General features: G+C 49.8%; 1 protein-coding gene and 1 long non-coding RNA gene across 4 annotated transcripts in view; one reads left to right on the forward strand and one right to left on the reverse strand.

The window, feature by feature from the left end:
• SH3BP5 (SH3 domain binding protein 5) overlaps positions 1-24568 on the forward strand; it is a 65613-nt gene that overhangs the window by 9102 nt on the left and 31943 nt on the right. Inside the window, exon 3 of the mRNA XM_010966060.2 lies at positions 17698-17826. Coding sequence (XP_010964362.2) covers positions 17698-17826 — 129 coding nt within the window. The remainder of the gene's footprint in view (positions 1-17697; positions 17827-24568) is intronic.
• On the reverse strand, positions 9741-12683 carry LOC123619971 (uncharacterized). Of its 3 annotated transcripts, XR_006728654.2 has the most exons (4): positions 12344-12662; positions 11341-11950; positions 11012-11049; positions 9742-9892 (listed from the first exon to the last, which is right to left on the reverse strand). It is a non-coding gene; the product is annotated as an uncharacterized LOC123619971 (long non-coding RNA). The 3 variants fall into 3 exon arrangements; XR_012509620.1 differs by having other exon boundaries at positions 9741-9892; positions 11012-11950; positions 12344-12666; XR_006728653.2 differs by lacking the exon at positions 9742-9892 and having other exon boundaries at positions 10938-11950; positions 12344-12683.

A 24568-nucleotide genomic window follows, 5' to 3' on the forward strand; every position in this document is an offset into this window, starting at 1 on the left:
GCCAGAGTCACCTCATCTGTGAATTGGAGTTGTGATTCTTCCCTTGGTGGCCTGGAGGACCAGAGAAGGTGCTCTAGGGGAGGAAAGGCTTCCTGCGTGCAGGGCTGGCGGGGACTGCCAGGGCCCCCTGGTGCAGATGCAGGGAAGGCTCTGACGAGATGCCCCCCGAGGCCGTGGTGTTTCTTTGTCAGAGACTGGCTCTGGGCACGGTGCCGGACGGAGGGCTCGTAAGGCCAGGATTACAGCAGGATGGACTTTGTAGTCACGGGAGCAACAGGGCTTGGCTCAGTAGCCGATCAGCTGGGGTGTGGAAATCAGTTCGTTGCCCTGTCTGAGCCCTGCTGTGTTAGGATGTATCTCCCCCTGGGATTTGCCTGGCATGTAATAGGTGCCAAATAGCTTTTTGAGTGAATGAATGTCAACAGATGGCCCCTTCATGGCTGTGTGACCTTGGGCAAGTTACTAAACGTCTCTGGGCCTCAGTCTCCTCATCCCAATGGTGGTACGTAGTAAGCCATCAATAAATGTCATTGCTGGGGGCATGCAGGTGAGGGCCGCAGTGAGGTGGGTACTCGCAGGAAGGACTTGTGTCCATCCTGGAGTGTCTTTCCTGCTTGTTTTGGTCTCTTAGCTGCTCTTCAATAATAATGACAGCAATAATAATGATGATGATGATGATGATGATGATGTGCCTACCCTGTGCCAGACCCCGATCTAAGCACTGTGCTTCCAGAAACTCACTGTCCTCAGCTCAGCTTTATGCGCTAGACACTGTCACCCGTTCTGCTGATAACAAAACTGAGGCACCGAGTTCAAGTCTCTTGCTCTTGAGAAGTTGCTCACCTGCTCTGCGGACATGGTCTGTTGTCATTCTTTGTGTGATGGGCTGTCCTGTCCATTGGAGGAGATTTAGCCCCGTGGATGTACTAGGCACCAGTAACAGCCTCCCACCGCCCCCAGTTGGGATAGCCAGACACTTCTCCAGACTTGCCAGTATTCCCTGGGGTGCAGAGTTGCCCCTGGTTGTGAACCACTGCCCTGGAGCAGTGCCATCGAAGTGAGGTCCTTGCCCTGCTGACACAGGACGTTGTCAGAGTTACAGAATCTTAGGCCCCATCCAGACCTGCTGACGCAGAATCTCTGGAGGGAGGGGGGCGGAGCCTGTCTTAACCAGCACTACGTGCTCATGCATATCTCACGCATATGCATTAGGCCATATTGCGGTCATTTGTGTACCTGTCTGGCGCCCGCCCCCCCCCCCCGGCCCCTGGAGGGAGGGGCCCAGCCCCGCACCTTGTGCCTCCGCATCTCTCGCAGTGCCTGCACACAGGGGTACAGTGAATGTCGGGGTGAAAGGATCCAGTCTGTGGTTAGAGTCAGACACCCTGTGGGCTCATCACTGTCAGCCTGGTCATACGTGGTGTCCTGCAGACAGGCAGGTTCCCTTGCCCTAGTGCTCTGGAATTGCACCCGTACCCCCGCTGTCCAGAGGCAGGGCCAACCCTGGGCAGCACAGCAACTTTGGTAAAAGCACCGCCTGGAACCTCCTTCCTCTCCCCGAAGTCCCTCTCTCCCAGAGGTCTTAGCTTAGGAAATATGAGGGTTTTAAGAGTGGCCTTTCCCATCAAAATAGGATGATGTGTGTGGCTATGAACAAATGGCCATGATCTATTTAGTGGAAAAAAATTCTGGTGGGAAAAAATGATACAAAGCTTGTGTAGAGTATACAGTCAAAGAATTTGTGCATATAAGAGAAAAAAGGTCTAGAACAGAGATTGACATCATGGTCCCAGACTAGAACTTCTTGTTACGAGTTAAGGTGAAGTACCTACAGAAATTGGAGAGTAAGACTTTGGAAACGTTTCCTTTTAGCAGTTTGGCGTTGCCCTAACGCCCAAGCAGCATTTCGCTTTCCCCGCTTACTTTTACTGTATTCTGCAGCAGTGCTGATTCTCATTGGTCGGGGGTGGGGCGGGGTGGGGGTGGGGGACTCATTACCACATAGTTTGAGGAGCATGGCTCTAGAAAAATGTACCCTCAGGGGTTACTAGCGGTTACAGCTGGTTGCAAAGAATGCTGGTGACTTTTACGTTTTTCATTTCTCCATATTTTCTGCATCCTTTACAATGGCCCTATTTGATCATTTTCCTCAGCAGGGCGTGAGGGTCGAGAATGAAGCACTATTATGAAAAGATGCCTTTGTGGGTCCAAGAAATGAATTTCTAGGGAAGGAATTTTAGGAACGATGAAGGCTGATGGGGAAAAAAACCTTCCAGATTGGTAGTCCCTGCCTTCACTGTGGATAAACCCTGATGTAGGTGGGTTTGCTTTGTGAATTGCTGTACTTCTAAGCTCTCACTCTGGTAATTCATGGAGGGATGAAAAGTGCTTTAAAAGGTATTTTAAGATTGTCTGCCCCCAAGAAATCCTCATTTATAAAATACAAAGCAGTCACCAAGATAGAATAGTGGGAAATGTTTCAAATATTAAGAATATTTAGATACTCAAATTTTGTTACTGTATGAATTTGAGGATCAGCATCCTTCCTACATGGATAAAGGCTTGTAGGCACATTCAGGCTCTGGTACAGCGTCATTCACTGCAGTCACTTAGCGAAATGATATTAGTGTGGGCTGTTGGCTAGAATATAGAAATAGCTCTCAATATTGAGGTGGAGTCTACTGCCTTGAAAAACATCAGATGTGTTTTCCTTTTAAGCTTTACAGACCCATGAGATAGTCCGTAAACCTTGCTGGTCCCTCAGCCAGAACTTGCTGTTCTAGTACAAGCAGGCTTTTCTGTAGGGACGTGACCGTACCCCCAGGTTTACGCAAGACGCTCCAGGGGTCCATAGAGTCTTCAAATCCCCCTGTTGCCAGAGAGCTGTGGTCCCTGTGGGCTGTAGCCTTTAAATATCAAGCTGTTCTTTTTCCTTCCGAGCATTTGTTGCAGGGACCTTTAACATCGCGGTGTATTTGTGTGTGTTTGGGTTGGATGCATTAAATGTCTATTGAAACGTCATCCTCTGGCAGGCATCCCAGTTATCTGTGCCCGGCCCTCCTCTCTGAGAGTCGCTGAATCTGCCTATCGCCTGGTAGATGTTTGCAGCAGTAAAAACTGTATCAAAGACTGTATCCCTTTTATGCATCCTACCCAGGAATCTCAGGGTAATTTGAAAAGTGGCTCTCTGAGAGCTCAGAGAACCAGCCTCTTTCATTTCCTTAAAGAAAAGTGGATAAAATTTTTGTTTTATTCCTACCTAATTTTTTTCCCCTTTGCTGTGTTTTGCTGGATTATCCAAGAGATACTCACGTTTGCTCTGACAGAAAGAAGCTGTCAGCAGGGAGGCCATGGGAGGAACATCCGCTGTTACAACCACAGCCAAGCCCACCTCATGTAAACGCGCACTGTTTGGCATCACACTCACCCGAAGCACGTGTACCTGGCCCTTGTGTTGCCCGCACTCAAAACAGATTCGAAGCCGGCAGATTGGATGGTCTTCTCCCTGGTTTTTGGCTTTTTTGGAAGAAGGCATGAAAGAGATGCCTTCCTTGGGGTGAGGGTAGAACTCAGCGGTGGAGCGCTTGCTTAGCATGCACGAGGTCCTGGGTTCAGTCCCCAGTACCTCCATTTAAAACGGCAGAAAAAGATTAAAATGGCAAATTTATTATTAAAAAAAAAAAAAGATGCCCTCCTCATTGTTCCACTTACTGTGTCTCCCAAAACCTCTTAGCTTCAAACCATTGCTTTATTTTGCCTATGAGGTGGGTCAGGAGTTTGGAGAGGGCTCCATGGGGCTGTTCTCTCGGGAGTCGTCGGGTGCAGCCACAGTCGGAGGTCGGCGGGGCTGCCTGAGGAGGCCCACTCCCAGGTCTGGCAGCTCTTGGCTGGGGGCTCCACTGGGGTCGTCAGCCCGGGTGTCTGCATCTGACCCCCGCCCCAGCAGGGTGGTCCAGGCACTCTGACCTCCTCGTGGCACCTGGCACCCCACTGTGGGCACCCCCAATGACTGGGTGGGAGCTGGGCAGCCTTGGGGGTCCCAAGCAACACCCCTCATCTGCTACTGATCCAAGCCGTCAGGAGCCCACCCAGATTCAAGAGGAGGGGCCCCGGACTCCGTCTCCTGCCAGGAGCAGTGCTGCAGCCCCATTTCAGAAGCGCCTCACTCTGCAGTGGTGATGCAGACAGAGACAGTGACTCATTCTGAGCCCCGCAGGAGGTCCGTTCGTTTACTTCACAAACAACCACCTGTCACAGTGCCTGGCTGGGTTGCTTTAATGGTTAACCAGCTGGCAGAGCAAGGACTTTGATCAGTGCTCCTGGTGACCCTTAAAAAAAGCCAGCAGCAGTTACAGCAAGATGGAGCAGTTTTTAGCGGCCCTGTGGGTCTTGCTGTAGGGAATTCTTTGCAGCTTTGCCCATTTCTTAAATGCTTTGAGAGGAAATTATACCGTGGCTTCAGTGTCTTGTTAGAGAAGATTAGTGAAGCCTAGAGCCCACCAGTATGGGAGCTCAGCAGACACTTTATAAATTCAGGGGGAAGGTTCTCAAGCCCCCTGGGCAGTGCTTGATGCACTGTTTTCTCCCCGCCACTGGTTTTGCTGGTGTCCCCGCTGCAGACACAGGGTCCTGGTATTGCATTGCATTTGCTGGAAATTGGATCTCCTCCCCTAGTTAGGACTCCTTAAAGCAAACCAAACTTTAACGCCGTGAAACATGGGATCAAAAAAGGCACAGGAATGCTTGTTTGGGAGCTGATAGAGACTTAAAAGCCTGGGCTTGAGCATTCAGGACGGCTGGATTTGAACGCGCCTTCTGCCTTTTCAGAAGCTGTGCAGCCTTGGCAAGGATTTTAGCTTTTCTGGATTTTTAATTTCCTTCTCTCTCAATTGGAAGGGCAAGGCAGGGGAGGGTGTAGCTCAGTGGTGGAGCACGTGCTTAGCATGCAGGAGTTCTTGGGTTCAATCCCCAGCGCCTCCATTAAAATAATTAAATAAGTAAAACCTAATGCTCCCAATCCCCCAAAAATCCTAACCAAGCAAACAAAATAAATAAAATCAGAAAGGCAAGACCTGTCTTGCAGGGCTGTTAAGGATGAAACAGGTGCTGTTTTTCAGGTCCCTGGCATGGTACCTGGCATCTAGAACATCCATTCAGCTTTGATCCTTGCCTTTCTAACTGCTTGCCGTTTACTGGGGGACACTTACGTGAAAGTCACTGCTACGTATTGGAAGCTGAGTCTCCGCTGAGCATTGCGTCAAGTGGTTCACGGGGTTTATCCCCGAGTTCTCGCGACAGCTCTGGAGAACGTTGATGAGAAGTGGGTGGGGGCACTGAAAGATCTGTTCTTGCTGGTCACACAGCCAGTGGGTCCAGGAGCCAAGGTTTGAATCCCAGAGACTGAGGCTGGAGCCCGTGCCCCGAAGCAGCTGGAAGATGTGTGTTGCTGGGGGTGGAGGATACGTATTCTGAAGTCCCCACTGAGGCTGGTGAGATGGAAGGATGCTGACTGAGGACTTGGGGGACCAGGTTTTCAGTCTGCATCCTGACGCTTACCCTTGGGAGAGGATTCAGTTACCTCCTCTGTGAAAGGGAGCCTCTGAGCTGCGTGGAGGGCAGAGGCTCTGCCAGCCCTAATGCCGCAAGACTGAGATTTGGATTGGAATCTTGCCGAAGGAGTCGTCACCCTCAGTCTTGATGCGGGGGCAGTACAAAGCTTTGGCCAATCCCCGCTGCAGTAACTTACGATTTTATTTTTATTGAAGCAGTGCTTGGACGTAGTTGAAGAAAAGCCTCTGAGACAATGAACGTCCTCCACCTCGTTCCTTCCCAGCCCCAGTTCTGTCTGCTTCTAGAAGCAGCCACTTGTCACGTTTATAGCCATTTCTTCTGGTGGATTCTCCGTGTCTCTTAATGTTTAGGGTGGGTTTTGAATTTGGTTCTTTTGCATTCTTGTCCTCCTCTCTTCCCGTTCTGTTGAGCAGGAAGTTTTTCCAAGGGGAGCAGGTCGGGCTTGCTGGGGGGCTGGGTACCATCCACAGAGGCTGCACTGTCCCATCCCAGGGGCTCCCCAGGGCTGGGCTCCGGGCTCCCTAAACTGCCCTGATTGTCAACTGCGGGTTCATTGTAAACTGGACCTTGTATTGCATAACAACATGCGGGTGGCTAGGCATTACCCCGATAAACATGCATATCAGTTGCATAATCTGTCTCAAATCTAATAGTTGCCAAATTTGGGAAAAAAGCGGGTCTTGAAGTTGAGGGAATACGTTAAGCCTCTCTGCATAAACATGGAAATGGTTCACTTGTGGCTGAACACAGTACAGTGCTGCGATGTCAGCCGTTCTGCCTCCTCTCGCACAAACAATCCGGTGGGTTTCAAACATGTGCTGGCCATGAAAGAAAAGGCAATGGGTCCCGTCAGCCTTCCTAGCTCTGTGTGTGTATGTGTGTGTGCATGTGAGCGTGTGTGTGCTGGGGGGCTGGTTACGTAACCCCTACCCCTTCCCTAGGGCCCCTGAGGACTGACTCTGGTGCCTGCAGATTAGAGGGCTGCGGGTTTTTCCTTCATGGTGCTCTGGACCTTGGGCTCTTAAATACCTTTTTTGTAATTGGTTAAATTCCATCCTGGTGGCTGCGGCCTGTGTAGCATCCACAAAAAAGACGAACTGAAAATGAGTCTTTTCCAGATTGGCAGACATTCTACGACATAACCGCTTTGTATCATTCGGAAGTGTCAGGCCACGGACGGCAGGGCTGTCCCAGGCTGAGGGGCCAGAGAGGGAGGCTGGCAGCTGGAGTCAGAGTCCGAGCCCTGGCCTGGGTGCTGGGCCAGGAAATGTATTTCTTTTCCTTTGCTGTACAAGCCTTTGGTGGGACGAGGGATGCCATTCAAATAAAGTCATAGAACAGATCATTAGCCTTGTGTCACTGGGAGTTCTCTGATTTGGATCATCGCACAATGGTTATGTAAGAGACCGTCCTCATCTGTAGGACACACACACTGAAGTCTCTCAGGGTGAAGGGACATCACGTCTGCATCTCACCCTCATGTTCTCCAAGTGTGAAGTTATTTTAAATGAGGAAGTTTAAAGAAAAGAGCCTTCTCCTCATTCCTAGACCTGTCGACTGCCGTAAATCAGCCTCTGCATGGCTGGGGAACCTTGACCTTGGCCAGTGCTGCAGGAGTGGGTGCTGTGTGGTCCCATCCCGCAGGACGGCTGTGGAGGGGGGACTGAGTGCTCATCTGCTTGTTTGGAGACACCCTGCAGTCAAATCAGAGTTCTGAATCGGAGCCTTTCCGCCTGGGAGGAACGTGGTTCCCCCTAGTCCTAAAGCAGCTCCAAGACCCTTGTTCACCTCGGAAGAGGGAGGCTTGCAGCCGGAACCCAGCTGACCACCGTCTTCCCTGCTTTCCTTTCCTCCTCTCTCGGCGGAAAGGACCTCTGGTGGCTCAGACCCGGGTCAGATGGTGCAGCGCTGTGGGACGAGGAAACACGGCTGGCTTTGTCCCCAAAGCTGTCACGCTGCATAAGGTCTGCCCTGGGGTCTGCAGCCGGGCGATGCTCACGCGGGGCTTAGATTCCCCTGCACTTGGTCCCAGACCACACAAACAGTTTAAATAAAAGGCTGGATTTCCTGAAATGCTGAAGGACTCTTTTATGGGGGCCAAGGGAGCGGGAGGTGTTGTAGAGCCTTGAATGCAGGGACACCCAACGTCTTAGTTGGCCCTGACCATCTGGGTCACACCTGTTGTCACAGCGTCGTTCAGCACCATGTGTCTCCTCCCTCAGAGGCGCCCTGGCTGGGGTGGTCATTACCTGGCTGTGTAATTGCAGAGTTCATCTCAGGAACCCGCATCATCCCTCCCTTCTCGGTCTCTCTGCCTGTGTCCCTGTCTCTCCCTCCTCTGGCTTGCTCCGCTCGGTCCTCTGCGAGGGGGTCTTGTATCAGGAACAGGGTGGCTGGGGTGGGGTGGGGCAGGGGTATAGCTCAGGGGTAGAGCACGTGCTTAGCATGTAAGAGGTCCAGGGTTCAATCTCCAGTGCCTCTCTTAAAAAATAAATAAAAACCTAATTTCCTACTCCCCCCCTTCCCCCGCAAAAAACCATGGTGGCACAGTCCCCGCAGAAGGTGAATTCAGAAGGTGGATTCGGCAGCCATCCCAGGAGGCCTCTGCCACTGAAGTCGGGGCTGGAGGTGGGAAAGCGGGGAGGCGGGAGGGAGGGAGTTAGGCACTGGTCCCCACCCTGATTCTGAGTCTTTCAGCCTGGAGGCCCTGGTGTTTCCTCCCCTTTGTTTCATTTCTACACGTGTCTCCATCCCTTTGGAGCTGATTTGACCAGGCTCCCCTGGTTGGATGAGACTCACCGAGGGGGGGGGGGCCTCGCGGTGCGGGGGGAGTGTCATGGTCCTTGTGGGGGGGGGGTCCCAGCTCCCCGGAAGCTCCTGCCCTCCCCCATCTCCACCTCTGCTCCCCAGGCCCCGCTTCTGCCTCTGCTGCAGGATTCCCGGAGGTGAGATCAGATGGTCTGGTGCTCCTTCTCACGGGGCTGGGAGAGCCACCACCGTGGGCGCCCCGGGGGTAGAGGGGGTGGTGGGGCAGGGAGTCTGGCGCGATCCCTCCCCGTGGAGATTGGAGGGAAGTCCAGCGTCCGGGGGCTGGACCTGTGCTGTCTGGGATGGCAGCCCCAGCCCCAGCCCCATGGTGCATCTGTGTGATGCTTTATTAATAAAGAAATCCAGTTGGCTGCACTAACCACACTTCAGGCTTTTGTGTAGCCTCATGTGGCTAGTGGCCTCAGTGTTGGGCTACATGGATAGAGAACATCTCCGCTTGTAGAAAGTTCTACCAGACAGCACTGGGGACCAGGCTCCCTTTCCGCCAAGCACTGGTAAAGCGGTTGCTCTGTGTGTTTTAGTAGCTGCCGCAAGTGCTCCTAAGGAAGAGGTTGGATGGGTGAAAAGAAAACATGATCTGTAGCAACACGAAAAGCATTCCAGGTGCCTTAGACCAGGTCAGGAAGTTGGAATGTTTCTGGTGGTGCCTTTGTCTCGGAATTAGGGAACGTTCCTTCTCACAGAGACTTTACATCCATACTCTGGCCATTCTGCTGCCTCTGTTATAACTTTTGCCTTCTTCTGATTCTGTAGGTACTGTTTTCCCCACATTTTCCTTTACGTTGATTAACATTTTGACTTAAGTTTGTTTGAAAATGGGGCTTTGTGACTATAAGTGAAAAACCGTCAAAGGGAAATAACTTTGTTTAAAGCAGACTATTTTTTTTAAGTGTGTGTTTGTGTATGTGTGTGTGTGTGTATTTTTTTTTTTTTCTTTTGGTTAGTGGAGGTACTGGGGATTGAACCCAGGACCTTGCACATCCTAAGCACGTGTCTACCACTGAGCTGTACCCTCCCCTGCCCAAAGCAGATTTTTTATCGAAATGTATGGACGTGCCCAATTTCTCAGGACATAGCTTGGTGACTTTCAGAGCTACGCTGCTCTGTTTCCAGCTCATTTATTGTTTTGCTCATCAGATTTAAGCAGGTTCCCTTCTCCCAGAAAGGCTCTGAGCTTGACCAACTCCCCCTTCCTTAAAAAGGAGATGAGGAAACGTGAGCAAGAACTGGAGGTGCTCCGAAGGCTCATTGGCCCCAGAAGGAGGCTCTCCCCTTGGGAAAAATCAGAAGGAGTCAAGAAAGGCCGAGAAGGGAAGGATGCCTGCTTAGCTGTCGCTGAAAACATCCTGGGGTTTCCCCTGGGAGCAGGGCCTTTGCAGGGCACCCGAGGGGAAGGATGTGGTTGGTGCCATCCCGCTGGGTTCTCTTGGCACTCTTGTCCTCACTGAGCGCTTCAGAGAGCTTCTGTTTTCATGGGTCACCGCTGTAACACCTGCCATGTTTGAGATGAAAATAGAGTTGGTTTAAAACCTTTCATGGGTATTAAAAATGACAGTAATCAACCAATTACATGTCAACAGAAATAATATATCTTATCGAAAATAACTGTTTTCCCAAACCAAAAAAAAAAAAAAAAAAATCATGAGAAGAAAGCCGTTTTCAAGTTTTTGCAAGTCTCTTTGACATCTGGCTTTAATAAAAGAGCCGAAGTCTTGTGTGGGCTTCTGCATTCTGTCCTGTGGTGTCACATAGCAAGAAGTCTCTGGAAAACTCTACTGAATGCTTGTGAGGATAGAAGGTGAAAAAGGCAGGTTAAGTGGTTTTGGTCTTGCAGACTCCAAGGTCTCGGGGACCCCTTCTCCCCTGCTGGCTCCCGTCCCCCTGTTCCCTGGACCACACTTTGAGAACCACAGGTGGAGGGAAAGAGCATGGGATGAAAGGACTAGATACATGCTCTGCACCCTGCCACTCCCATGCGACGACCTCAGGCCACTTGGGCACGGCTCCCCGGGACTGGGGACTGTCCCTCTTGCTGAGCCTGGGGAGTCTGTCTTACAGGGTCCTTGTGAGGCTCAGGCCATGCCTGTGACATCTTTCTATGAGTGGAAAGCAGTGTATTTATTTATTTATTGTTTAATAGCTTTTATTTTTTAGATTTTTTAAAGCTTTTTGGGGGAGGTAATTAGGTTTATTTATTTACTTGTTTATTTATTTATTTATTGTATATATATTTTTTTATTGAAGTATAATCAGTTTACAATGTTGTGTCAATTTCTGTTGCACAGCACAATGCTTCATTCATACATGAACATACATACATTTGTTTCCATATTCTCTTTCATCATAAGTTACTACAAGATATTGAATATAGTTCCCTGTGCTATATGGTATAAACTTGTTGTTTATCTATTTTATATACATTAGTGTCTGCAAATCTCGAACTCCCAATTTATCCCTTCCCACCCCCTCCCCACCTTGGTAACCATAAATTTGTTTTCAATGTCTGTGAGTCTGTTTCTGTTCTGTAAATAAGTTCCTTTGTCTTTTTTTTTTTTTTTTTTTTTTTAGAGTCCACATATAAATGATACTTTTCTTTCTCTTTCTGGCTTACCTCACTTAGAATGACATTCTCCAGGTCCATCCGTGTTGCTGCAAATGGCATTATTTTATTATTTTTTATGGCTGAGTAGTATTCCATTGTATAAATATACCACAACTTCTTTAACCAGTCATCTGTCTACTTGTTTGTTTTTTATTTAATTTTTTGGGGGTTGGGGGATGGAACCCAGGACCTTGTGCATGCTAAGCACACGCTCTACCCCTGAGCTCCACCCTCCCCAGGCAGTGTATTTATAAATGGCATCCAAGGATCTTTGGAAGTTTGTTGTCACCTTTAATTGGTAGGATAGTTATTTTAAAAAACTGACATCCCATCCTAACCTCATTTGGTTCTGGGGACGCCTCTGTGAAGGGGACAGGCCAACTTTCTCAGCTGACAGGCGAGGTAATTGAGGCTTAGGTGAGTGAACTGGCCAGGGAACTGGCTGGTCCCCCGTGTGGTGACCTGCCGTTTTCCAGGCACTGGCCGGTCCAGTGTAGCACGGCTTCTTGTCTGATTCAGGGCTGTATTTCTGACACACTGACAGAACACACGAACAGGGAGACTCTGCCATCCTCAGCGATTCTTTGCTTGAATAAGTTGCCCTCAGTCTGAGTCACCTAATGGATGGGACACAGTTTTTAGACTTGAAGATCTGCAGCCTCAGCCAGGCAGAGGGAGCCTTTAAGTGCTGATCTGAAAAAATCAGCTGGTGAACAGCCCCGGATGGTGCATGGCTTATTTTGTTTTTTGACTGGCGAGAGGTCTGCTTGTTCTCCCGAGATGGGTTTGTGCTTGTGAGCGCCTTCCCTCCGCAGGGCACATACTGCAGGGAGAACAGCTCTGTCTCCTCCCCGGACACTTCCGGAAGCAGCCCCCACTTTGATCTTGGGAGACACATTTGCTTATGATTGCTGGGGACAAAGAACCACGGTCCAGTCTTTTCTGGAACTAGGAAATAAGGCAAAAAGCACGAGTTTAGTGGCAAGCTGGCTTTCAGATGGATTGAGAGAAATGCTTAATGCAGGTGGGTTGAATTAAGCTCCCCAGACTCTGCTCCTTGTAAACATGGCTTTGTTGTCAGGGACAGCAATTGCCTGTATTTAATTACAGCGTTTTGTCACTGCATGGACTGTATGACGGGAGTCCAGTTCTGACTTGCTTAAACAAAACATAAAGCAACAGTGACAGTTTGGGGATGGCGGATTTTGTGTGTGTGTTGTTTTTGCTCTGGGGGAGCAGAGTACTGGGCTAGAGTGTAAAGCATGGCTGCGTCCAAAAGCTCAAAGTGTCTTGGGACTTCCTCCTTTGCTCCCTCCCTCCCTGCCTCTGGCAGGCTCTTACCTCATGGTGCCAAGGTGGCTCCCACCTGCTTCTGCTTTCATCCCCTCCTCTCACCCATCTCAGGGAAAAAGTTCCTCTTTCTAACAGTTTCAGAAAAGTCCCGGAACAAACTCTTACTGATTCTGATGGGTCACGTGCCCTCTCTCAACCACCACTGAGACTAGGAGTGACCACGTCTGATTGGCTAGGCATGGGACCAGTTCTGGGACTGGCGTGAGGCCCAAGAAAATCAGGGCTGTTAAGTTGGGCGGGCAGGAAAGATGGTTTGTGGGCTCCCACACCTCAGTAGTGTGGAGAATTGTGACTCAAGTAGCGATGATCCCTTGTGGAGTGGTAAAAGAATGAGGCCCCCCTGTTCTATCAGGGGGCAGGCTGGCTCTGTGTTTAGCTTTTAACGCATGCTGGATGAAGAGACTTGGTTGGAAATCAGCCAGCTGTGCGTCATCGTCCCTGCAACACGGCCTCACTAATACAGGGAGGTGCTGATGTTGAATCAAGTCTCTTGGGTTCAGTACCCTTGGATGGTCACACGCATAACAGGCTAGGGGTCACGAACCTGCCCACCAGCCTCACCTGAGGACCCCAGTCTACTCTTTGGTAAAACCCAGATTTGATCCGGTCATGCCTCTGCTTAAAAATCCACCATGGAGTTTTACTACAGTTAAAAAAAAAAGGGCAGAAAACAAAATAAACAGAAAAACTCCTCACTAGTATCCCATCCTCCCAACCCATCCCCATTTTTTTCTCCCCTAGAGGCAGTTTAATAGATTAGTTTAACATATTTTAGCTGATTATTTAGGCATTTATTTCTGTGGCTCTGAATAGTAGCTTTGTAATGGCTACTTTTTTTTTTTGAGTTCCCCAAATTTTAATGATTATTATCTTAGGGAGACTCTCGCACTTTTTTTTTTTATATTGAAATGGAGTTGATTTACAATATTGTGTTAGTTGCAGGTGTACAGCAAAGTAATTCAGTTATACATATACATATATATATGTTCTTTTGCAGATTCTTTTCCATTATGGTTTATTGCTGTGTGGCTACTTTTTTTGGTATGTAATTTTTTTAATTGAAGCATAGTTTACAATGTTGTGTCAATTTCTGGTGCACAGCATAATGTTTCAGTCATGCATGTACATACATATATTTGTTTTCATATTCTTTCTCATTATAGGTTACTACAAGATACTGAATATAGTTCCCTGTGTTGTTTATCTGTTTTATATATAGCAGTTAGTATCTGCAAATCTTGAACTCCAATTTATCCCTTCCCACCCCCTTCCCCCACTGATAACCATAAGTTTGTTTTCTATATCTGTGAACCGTGTGACTACTTGATTATTTACTTTTCCTTCTTATCTGCCAACAACCCCGTGCGGAGGGTGGGGTTTCTGTCTCTTTCCTCCCTCCGTCCCCACCACGCACCCACTTTTCCCGTATCCTTTCCTCCCGGTAGGATCGCCTTCTGGTCAGCGTTGGGCAATGATGTTACTGCAGCTCGGAAAGTTCCGTTCTCAGCCGAGCTGTCCAGGGAAGGATGGTTACCTCTCTTTTTCGTGGTACAACACTTCCTGCAGGCGTTTCTGACCACAGGCACCTGGGAAGTAAATTGAGACTTGCGTGGGAAACCCAGCCTGTCTCCCCCTTGCGCGTGGGATCAAGTTCAAACACCTCAATCTGTCACGTGTGCCATTCCTTCCTCCGGCCCCATCAGCCCTCCCGCCCTTTGCTCCTGCTGGTCCCTCTGTGTCGATGCCCCCTTCTCTGTCTGGTGAATCCCCCTCCCTTCAAGGCCTGACTTGGATGACACTTTCTTTGGAGGCCTTTCCAGTCGTGCGTCTGCTGCGCGGTGTGTATATTGAAGTCTTAGTACTGATCACTACACTGTGTTTATTTACTGCTTGGGTTTAGTTTAAATCTTGGCTCTACCATTTCCCAGCTCTCTGACCTTGGGCAAGTTACCACGTCTCTCTGTGCCTCAGTTCCCTCTTTGTAAAATGTAACAGCTATCGCACCCACCTGGTAAGGTTGGTTGGTGGAATGAGAGCATCTCTTAATGTCTGCCCCTTAGGAAACTGCATCCCCCTCTCGAGTAGGGGCTGTTGGTGGATTATAGTCACTGGTGCCCTGAATAGCTCCTGGGAAATCAAGTCTTCCGGGGCCTGGGCGGGGGACTGAGTGAGCGAAGCAGGCTGAGGGTGGCTCTGGCACTGGGTGTGGGGGCTGGAAGGGACGGTCTTCGAGGGGTGTCTTCTCCCCTTCTAGCCGGTGGTTGCCGGGTAGGAATGAGGGCCCCATGTTCCCTGATCATCTGATCAAAGAAATGGTCTCAGGGAGGAGGCTGTAGCTCAGGGGTAGAGTGCATGCTTAGCATGCACAAGGTCCTGGGTTCAATCTCCAGTACCTCCATTAAATAAATAAACCTAATTACCTCCCCTCCCCCCCCCGTGGTGGGGAAAACACACAAAAAGTGGTTTCTTAACGAGAAATTTGAGAATCCACATTTTAAAGAAACAGACAGATTTTCCTGATGTTTAGTACACAGCACACAGGCCAGAGGCACCCAGCCTACTGGCCCATAGGCCACCAGTTTGGGGCCAGATTCTTATTTCCCAGAGGAGCCCCTAAGCGATGGTGTGACCTGCCTTGGGTCACACACCGACCCTGGTTTTCCCACCTGTGGTCTGGATGTGGTGCTGCCTCCCCCGCCCCTCCAGCGCAGGGTGGTGGCAGTGAGGATTCAGTGGTGCGTGTGAGTGCACCTGCCATGCATCTGCCTACGCAGTGTAACAGCTCATTACCTCTGTCATGTCCGCTGCCCCTGCCCCAGAGCCACCCTGTTGGTGGTGTTTGATAGGATCATGGTCTCTTTTTATGCCAGAGGGGGAAAAAAATGGTGTGCATTTATTGAGCACCTATGGTGTTCCCCGGGAACTGTTAGGGGTTTCAGCTTGGTGTGAACCCTCCCTAAGAGAGGGAGACGAACCATTTTAGAGGTCATAAGAATGATTCGTAAAGAAGATAGCTGATCGGGGCCTCACAGAAAGAGGTGTTGCCAGGGTTGGATCCCTCTCCCTGATAAAAGTACTGAGCTTTCAACAGCAGGCCCCCTCCCACATCCTGGAGGTCAGGTCCAGCAGCAGCTCAATGGGCCTTGCTCGTCCCGGGGCGGCCCTCGTGCATCTTGGGCGCTTCCTCCGGTGGACAAACCCTGTTTTGTTTTGTCTGCCACCACTGAGGCCGTCACACGTGACGGGAGACCTGGCCGGAGAGGAGAAATGGCAGAAAAAATTCAGAGGATGCTCAGGGATGTGGGGAAGGCCCACGGCCTGCGTCAGCAGAGGGATGGGGCCCAGGAGCCGAGAAACTCCTGTACGGGACAGAGGCCGCCTCCTCACACGCTGGAGACCTGGCATTGCCAAACCCACCTAGAAAGCCCATGGCACCAGGTGATGTGGGGGATGGAATTAGAAGTGACTGGGAATATCTTGTAGTAACCTGTAATGAAAAAGAATATGAAGAATAACATATGTATGTGTGTGCATGACTGAAACATGATGCTGTGCACCAGAAATTGACACGGCATTGTAAACCAACTATACTTCAAGTGAAAAAAAATCAATAAAATAGTTCTGCTTTAGAAAAAGTTTGAAACCCTGAAAAAATAAGTGAAAGTAACAACAACAAAAGAGAAGTGACTGGGGGCCTTCCTCACCCCCGTGAGCCATCCCAACAGGCTCCTACAGCTTTACGCTTGGAAATAGTTTTCAGGGAGTTACGTGGGAGACAGGCCCTTGGCAGCCAGTGAAAGACACGTGTTTCCCCGGCAGGGTGACTGTTAGCTCTTGGGGACGCCCCATGGCTGGTGATCTGATCATGCATTGTTCCTCCTCCTCTGAGAACCCATTTCCCGTCTCAGATGCACGCACACCTGCTGAGGTGTGGCTCTGTCAGGCCAGTGCCTGAGGGAAGAGGAGTAGAGGGGACATAGGGTGTGTGAAGCCCTGACCAGCCAGCCCTCCAATGTGTCCTCCTGGACCTGGAACTAGAGTTCTTTTTAAAAAATTTTTATTTTATGTTTTAGTTGAAGTATAGTTGATTTACAGTGTTGTGTTAGTCTCTGGTGTATAGCACAGTAGTTCAGTTTTATATTTTATATATCTATATCTATATCTATATCTATATATCTATATCTTTTTTCATATTCTTTTCCATTATAGACTATTAGAAGATATTGAATACAGTTCCCTGTGCTGTACAGCAGGTCCTTGTTGTTTATCTAATTTATATATGGTAGTTTGTATCTCCTAATCCCAAACGCCTATAAATTTCTTCTTTTTAATTTTTTCCCCTTCTTGTGACACCCACCGGTCTGGTTTCTTGACTTTCACAACGTGGTTAAGGCTGGCATCACCCACCTGCCTGTTCTTCCAGCCCCAGTGGTCACTGAGGCCCGGGGCGCTGGTGGCTCTCTCCAGGAGGGACGGCCACCCTTCTGTCTAGCCATTCTCCACACTCCAGGCTCCCAGCTTCCTTCAGTTTCTCAAACACCATACCACTCCCTCCCTGCCTGGTGAACATCCCTCTGCCGCCTGCTCTGGGACTGTTTCCTCAGGCTCCTGAGCACATGGTACCCCTGGGAGTTTTCCAGGAGTCTCCCTCTGCCCGCCCTGCTTGCCTTCCCTGGCCTGCTGAGGTTCTCTGCCCCGGGTTCCCTGGCACCTGTGCCATTCCCATCCTGGCACAGGCTCTCCTGGAATGGGCTGTCACTGCGGCTCACCCACTGGACCCCACACGTCCTCAGGCAGGGACCAAGCCCAAGGCCCAGCACAGGGTCTGGCATGCGAGAAATCTGCCCCCAGTGTTTAACGTCGACCACGTTGCATGGCTGAGGACTTCACGGGAGTGTAGCGCCTGTTGCCCTCATTATGGACTGAAACTGCCAGGGGCGGCTGGGCTGGACATCTTCCCCTGAGGATCCTGGACAGAGCCTTTTCCTCTAACCTGCACTGTCCGATATATCAATCACTGGCACACTTATTGTTTACCTTTAAATACACTTAATTAAAATTAAATCAGTTAAAAACTCATTTCCTCAGTCTCGCTGGCCAGTTTCAGGTGCCCAGTACCCCATGTGGGCTCTGGCCATACTGGCCAGTGCAAATGCTAGGACATTTCCAGGATCATGGAGGGCTCTCGTGGATGGTGCTCCTCCAGACGTGATCTGGCACAGTGTTAACTCAGGAGCTTGTCGGCCGCGTGGAGTCCCTTTTGGGTACTTCTGGTTACGTCAAGCAGATTTCTGCAGGCTCCTTCCTAAGCCTGAGCCATGTCCCCGATTTCCCGCCTGCAGGACATTCGTCAGAAGTTCCGCTCCGTTCTGGTTGAAGCCACGGTGAAACTGGATGAACTGGTGAAGAAAATTGGCAAAGCCGTGGAAGACTCGAAGCCCTACTGGGAAGCCCGGAGGGTGGCCAGGCAGGTAAGAGAGCCCTGCAGCCCGGCTGCCCCGCCCCCCCCCCGAAACCATAGCCACGCCCCTCGGGTCCGCCCACCGCCATCGCCCCACCCTTCGCCCCGTGTGCTCCTCTGGCTCCCGGGTCTGCAGCTGAAGGTCAGGCACAGGGAACAGCTCTGACTTTGTGAGCAGCTGCTTTGGAGCCCGCCTCTTATTTTCCTCCCCCCCAGTCTGCCTTCTCTCCAGCTCCCGGCACTATTAATAGGGTGTGGGTGCTGGGATTTGGACGCCCCTGCCAGTGGGCGCCGCCTTGTCGCTGGAGTGGGTGCCTGGGTCCACGTCCCAGGTCCTGGGTCAGCTCCTGCGGACCAGAGGCTGTGCTTAGAGCGTCGGGCTTGCCCCTCTGCCCTCCCCAGGGACTGCCTGTTGGGCAGCAGGAGGAGGATTCCTGCCCTGGTTTGGGAGAAATGAGCTATTTGCTTCTCTTGAAACCCTGGTTCTTGGTCCTGAGAGCCCAAATAGACAGCTGAGGAACCAAGACCAGAGAATGGGTGGTGCAGGGGGTCTGTGGTCAGGCGACTGCCGGGGCTGCACTGAAGTTGGTGCTCGTTTCAGTGTGTGTCTTCCTTGCATGGCCACTGATGTGGGACACCTTCCAGCCTGAGAGGCAGACCCTGTGAACGGCAAGGGAAAGAGCTCCCAACACATAGCAGTGCCGCTGTGTGCCAGGTCCTGGGCTGGGGACTCTCACTTGCCTCGGCCCATTTGGGCTTCCTGCTTAGGTGTCTCTGAAGCAGTTGATCCAGATTGAGGTCCTGTCCCTGTTGTGTGTTGATGTGACGGAAGATGCTGCCTCCTGGCATCTCTACATGTTAGCAGATGCTCCACTATGAGCCCCTACTGTGTGCTTGAGCCCCTACTGTGTGCACAGTGTGATGCTGAGCATAGGAGGGGAGGCTATGGGAAAGGGAGCCCTTGGGAAGTGAAGCCCCAGAAATTGAGGGACGTGTTAAGATCAGAGCCATTGAGGATAAACGGCCGGGACTTGGGTAGTGCTCTTCCTTGCCCAGCTCTGTGCACCCTTCACGTTTCCCAAAAGGGGACCCCCTTGGTGGTTCTGCCAAGAGCCTAGCTATGTGTCTGCGTTTTGCACTCTGAACCCCGAGCTGAGCTTTCTGGCTGGAACCTGCCAAATAGGTTGCCTTTGTCCCTAGACAGACGGGGTGCCTGACACCCTTCCTCCTTCGCTGGCTGTTGCACTGGTCTGGACAACATCAAAGTGCCAATTACTTGTTGGTCTGCAACAAGCCTGAGCAGCAACTCTTCTCTCCACCTCCCTCTGGGCCCCACCCAGGCCTCTGGCTTTCCAGGGAGGAGAAACCCTTCTCCAGAAGGTGCTCACCTGTCCCCAGGAGCTCCACAGCCCTGAGGCATCCTCCCTTCAAAGTGCCCTGTACCACACTGTCCAGGTGTCCCCAAGCTGGGGCTGTGTCTCATCCACAATAGCCCAGGATAGTAGTGGTCTTGACCTTGCAGTGCGAAGGGTCTGGTCAGGTTTGAGGAGAAATTTCTGATAACTGTAAGGATTGGGTCAGTACTGAGGAGGTCATGAAATCTCTTCTGAAATCTCTTCCACACTTGAGTTTATGGTTCTCTGATTCTTTTGAGGCCACAGATAACCTATTTAAAAGCAGGCATGTCCATGGGATGATTTCAGAGTGGTCTGTGAAAGCATCCCCTTGGAGCTGTGCAGTGGCTTCCCTGCCTGGAATTTCCCCACTGGGTCCCCGAGCTCAGGTTGTAGAGCAGAGCTGCTAAAGGGACCTTGGTGTTCAGGGGCCTCTGGAGGCTGGCCCATCAGGTCGCCAGCCCCAGCTCATGGGGCAGTGTCCTCTGACAGCTGACGCCAGACGTGCTCTCATCTTGGAGTCTTTGAACTTGCCGGCCCCTCTGTTTGGTGTTGTCTTGTCCCCAGGATTTGCATAGTTCACTCTCTCATCTCCTCCAGGTTTCTGCTCAGATGTCACTGTACCCACACGGCCTTCCTGGGCTAACATTTCAGTGATAACTGCCCAACCACCATCTCTGCCACTGCAGCCCCTGTTCCTTGATTTGCCTTTTCCCCATAGCAGTTCTCACCCCTGACCTGTTACTGTTCACTTGTATATTGTGGTGAAACTCTACAAACTCCCCGACAGGGAATTTGGTCTGTTCAGTTCATGGCCTTGTCTGCACTGCCTGCATATGGAAGGTGTTCAAATCTTGAGCAGATGATTAAGTGAACCAATGAATGCATGACAAGGTTGACCAGCTGTTCCTCCCACCCACCCACCCACCCTTGACATCCCAACCTTTCCCTCTCTGCGGCCACTTTACTCAAAGCTTCTTCCCTGCCGCGTGGCTAGGTGAGCACAGGGGTAGGAACCTGACTGGCAAATCCAGCTTTATCTGGGTTGGCTCCTTCAGATCGAATTTGGTGGGTGGGTCCCCAGCTGGCTGTGACACATCTGGAATAGATGTCACACCCCCTCTTTTGTTTTCCCCGCAGCCCAGTCCTCTTTGATGGAGAGAGGTAGGAGGGAGCTGGGCTGGGGGGGGGGTCCCACGGCCAGGCAGCGGTGAATTGCAGCTTTACGCCTGCCTTTCATCTCTTCTCTTGGCCAATGAGGACAGTGGACAAGCCACTGAGTCATCAGGTCTCATCAGGTGATAAAGACCTGGGGCTGAGTGACTCTCTGTCAGCTGGCAGAGCCCAGGATAAATGATGAGGGCATCCTGCCCGCTCTATGCCTGCACACCCTCCCCTGAAACTCCTGCCTCCTTGCAGGTGGGCCAGAAGAAGGGCGGAAAAGGCTCAGTGTGACCTCACCCCTCAACCCCCACGGGACCTTGTTGGTCTCCAGCCGAGGAGCCGGAAGGGCCTCAAAGGCTGAGGCTGGGCGCAGATGTCCCATTTCATCTCTGCGGGTGGAGGGTGTCTCGGCTCGGATGGGTGGCCGAGTCTGTCGGTGCACCAGCATCCTCTGCTCTTCCCGATGGTGCAGGGGGTGGGGCCTCCTCCAGCTGCTGCCAAGCGGGGCTTCCTGTTTTCTTCCTCTGGTCTTACGCCTACCCCTTCCTTTCTATATTTACAAATCCCTCCAACTGTGTGTAGCAGGACGGTCTCTGAGAGATGCCTTCAGAGCACCTCCTCCCGGTGTGTATCGGAGGCAGTGCATTCTCAGAGTGTCAGCATCCTCATCTCTATGAAAATGGTGAGACAGTGATGGTTGTGGACCACGAGAGTCCCGAGGTGTCCTGAGGACTTAGATCAGGTTTGACGGCAGAGTCTCTGCATGAGCTTGCATTTTGGTTTCATTTTTTAAACATTGTAGAAAATTCAGAAAATTGACAAAAAGAAGAAAAGTCCCCACGCCTTCTGTTGATATTTGATGTGTGTCTCCTCTTTTGTTTTTCAGTAAGAGATCATCCTGTAGTGGTGGTTTCATAATGTCTGGAATCCACCCACCCAGAGTCTCAGCGGAACAGCAGAGACTTGCAAAGGGAAAGATTTCTACCGCTTGGTTTTCCGTGGAGAATGTACAGAGTTGTGTAATTGTTGGGCCAGTAGAAATCGTGTCTGCTCATCCAGAATTTGCACGAACTCTGCTGTTCCCAATGTCAACTCGTTTTCCTACCAGTGAGTCAGATCCAGACCTGTGATCTTGAACCTAGTCCAAATTCTGCCAAGAGGAGGCAGAATACTCCCCTACCCGCCCGGGCCAGGGTGGAGGCAGGAAACCGGCTTTGATTTATTTGAGGGTTTTTGTCCGCGAGCCAGAGCTTGTTTTGAAGGTGGCTTTGACATATCTGCCAGCCATCTGGCCGTTCTGTGTGTTGCGGGGACCTTCTGACGAGGGGGTGGAGCCTGAGTGACTCCGTGGACTTGAGTGGTGGAGAGTTTCCTGCTTACTGTGCTCCCTGGGTTCTAACTGGTCTGATGCTAGCCGTAGACATGTCATTATCCCTGCCAGTCCCCACCCTTGTTATTTTTTTCCTTTTAAAAAAATAGCAGTAAACCACATTTAACATAGGATTTACTGTTTTAACTATTTTATTTTATTATTTATTTATTTTTGGCATGTTTTTATTTATGTATGTATGTATTTATTTAACTTACCACCAGTTACATTTATTTATTTTTTAACATTTTTTAAATTGAGTTATAGTCATTTTACAATGTTGTGTCAAATTCCAGTGTAGAGCACAATTTTTCAGTTATACATGAACGTACATATATTCATTGTCACATTTTTTTTTTCTGCTGCGAGCCACCACAAGATCCTGTATATATTTCCCTGTGCTATAGAGTATAATCTAGTTTATCTATTCCGCATATGCCTGTCAGTATCTACAAAATTTTGAACTCCCAGTCTGTCGCTGCCCACTCCTCGCCCCCTTGACAACCACAAGTTTGTATTCTATGTCTGTGAGTCTGTTTCTGTTTCGTTCTAACTATTTCAAATTGTACAGTCGGGAGCATGAAGTACATTCGTATTGCTGCACAGCCCCCACCAATATCCATCTTCAAAACTTTTTCATCTTCCCAGACTCTGTACCATTAAACAGTAACTCCCCATTCCTCCCTCCCCCCAGGCTTTGGCAACCACCATCTACTTTCTGTCTCAATGACTTTGACTCCCCTAAGTCCCCCACGTAAGTGGGGTCAAGCGGAGTTTGTCCTTTTCTGACGGGCTTTTTGCATGGAGCTCAATGTCCTTGAGGGCCATCCATGCTGTAGCCTGTGTTGGAATTTCACTCCTTTTTAAGGCTGTTCTGATATTCCATTGTATGTGTAGACCACATGGTGTTTATTCGTTCGTCCATCTGGTGGACTTGTGGGCAACCCTTTTGATTTTTAGTGGTTGGAACGTGTTAGAAGGCTTTGCAGCCCTGAAGGGTAGCGTTAGTGCCAAGTAATGAGAATTATTTAGGGGAGAGAGTTGCCTGTTTGGTGTTTGAAGGATCGGGTAAGTCCACGTCCTCTAAGCCCCTTTGGGGAGGTGTGTGGAGAAATGTTTGAAACGTGGAGAGTGACTTAGCTTTGGGGTAGCTGCTGAGTGTGGTCTCTGAGCCAAACTGCCTGGCTTTGAATCCCAGCTTCCCACTTAATGGCTGTGGGACCTCAGCAGATTCCTTCATTTCTGTGCCTCAGTTTCTTCATTTGTAAAATGGAGTTGTGTATCAGTTAGCTTTTGCTGTGAAACAAACTACCCCCAAACTCAGTGGCTTACAACGTGTATTTAGCTCATGATTTTGCTGAGCAGGTCTTCTGACCTCAGGTTTGGCCGATCTCATCCATATGCAGTCAGGAGGAGGGTTGGCTGGGGGCTGGCAGACCTGGGTTGGCTTCATCTGTCTGGCAGTTGGCTGGTTGTCAGCTGAGGTGTCAGGGGCGACTGGACCATGTGCGTCTCATCCAGGAGGCTAGTGGGCTTCTTCACATGGTGCTGGGATTCCAGGAACAAAAAGGGCGGGCCCTTTTCAAGCCTCTGCGGGCATCACATCTCCTAATGTCCTATTGGGCAGAGTATGTCACATGGCTAGTCCAAATTCAAGAGATAGGGGGAAAATAAACTCCACCTGCAAAGTATTATAGCCATTTTTGCAATCTGATAAATTAGGAGTTCTGAATAAACAGATACACACTACTATACATAAAGTAGATGAATAACAAGGACCTCTTGTATAGCACAGGGAACTATACTCCATACCTTGTAGTATCCTTTTATGTAAAAGAACCTGAAGATGTGTATGTATGTAGGTATATGTATATAACTCAATTGCTTTGCTGTATACCTGAAACTAACATTGTAAATCAACTACATCTCAATAAAAAATAAAATTGAAAAAAAATCCTATGGGTAGAAGAAGAAACAGTTCTGGACGGGCTGGGAAGGGACATGGAAGAGGTAGGGATGGTGAGGGCGGAAGGGTGACCCAGGCAGGTGGGTACGTATGGAGTTGCTGTTAGAGATAAAACGTGGCAGAGGGTCAGAAGTGATGACTTACCTTCTGACTGATGAGCACCCTCCAAGCCCAAAGGGACGAGTAGGGGGACCTTGAATGGATGGGGAATCTGGTTTCCAATGACATGAAACGGACCAGGTGCATCACATTGTCCCCTGAATTCTGATGGTAACTGCAAGAGGGCCAGAGGGCTGTGGTCTTCCTTTGCTGGGGAATCTCGATGTTGATCTGGTTTGCGGAAGTGGCGAGGGGGAAGCCAGGGCTCTGCAGAGGTGGCGAGAAAATGCAAGGGTACGCCAAGTACAGCTTGTACTCCTAACTTGTCCAGGGTTTTTCTTCCCTTCTAATTCATTCTTTTCTTTTTAAAATTTTTAAAAATTGAATTATAGTCAGTTACAATGTGTCAATTTCTAGTATACAGCACAATGTCCCAGTCATGCATATACATACATATATTCATTTTCACATTCTTTTTCATTAAAGGTTATTAGAAGGAATTGAATATAGTTCCCTGTGCTATACAGAAGAAATTTGTTTTTTTTAAATCTATTTTAATATATAGTGGCTAAAATTTGCAAGTCTCAAACTACCAAATTTATCCCTTTCCACCCCCTTTGCCTTGGAAACCATAAGCCTTTTTACTATGTCCATGGGTCTGTTTCTCTTTTGTAGATGAGTTCATTAGTGTCCTCTTTTCTTTCTTTCTTTCTTTCTTTCTTTCTTTCTTTCTTTCTTTCTTTCTTTCTTTCTTTCTTTC

This window comes from Camelus bactrianus, chromosome 1, assembly GCF_048773025.1.
Source record: "Camelus bactrianus isolate YW-2024 breed Bactrian camel chromosome 1, ASM4877302v1, whole genome shotgun sequence".
In the NCBI taxonomy this organism is placed as follows: domain Eukaryota; kingdom Metazoa; phylum Chordata; class Mammalia; order Artiodactyla; family Camelidae; genus Camelus; species Camelus bactrianus.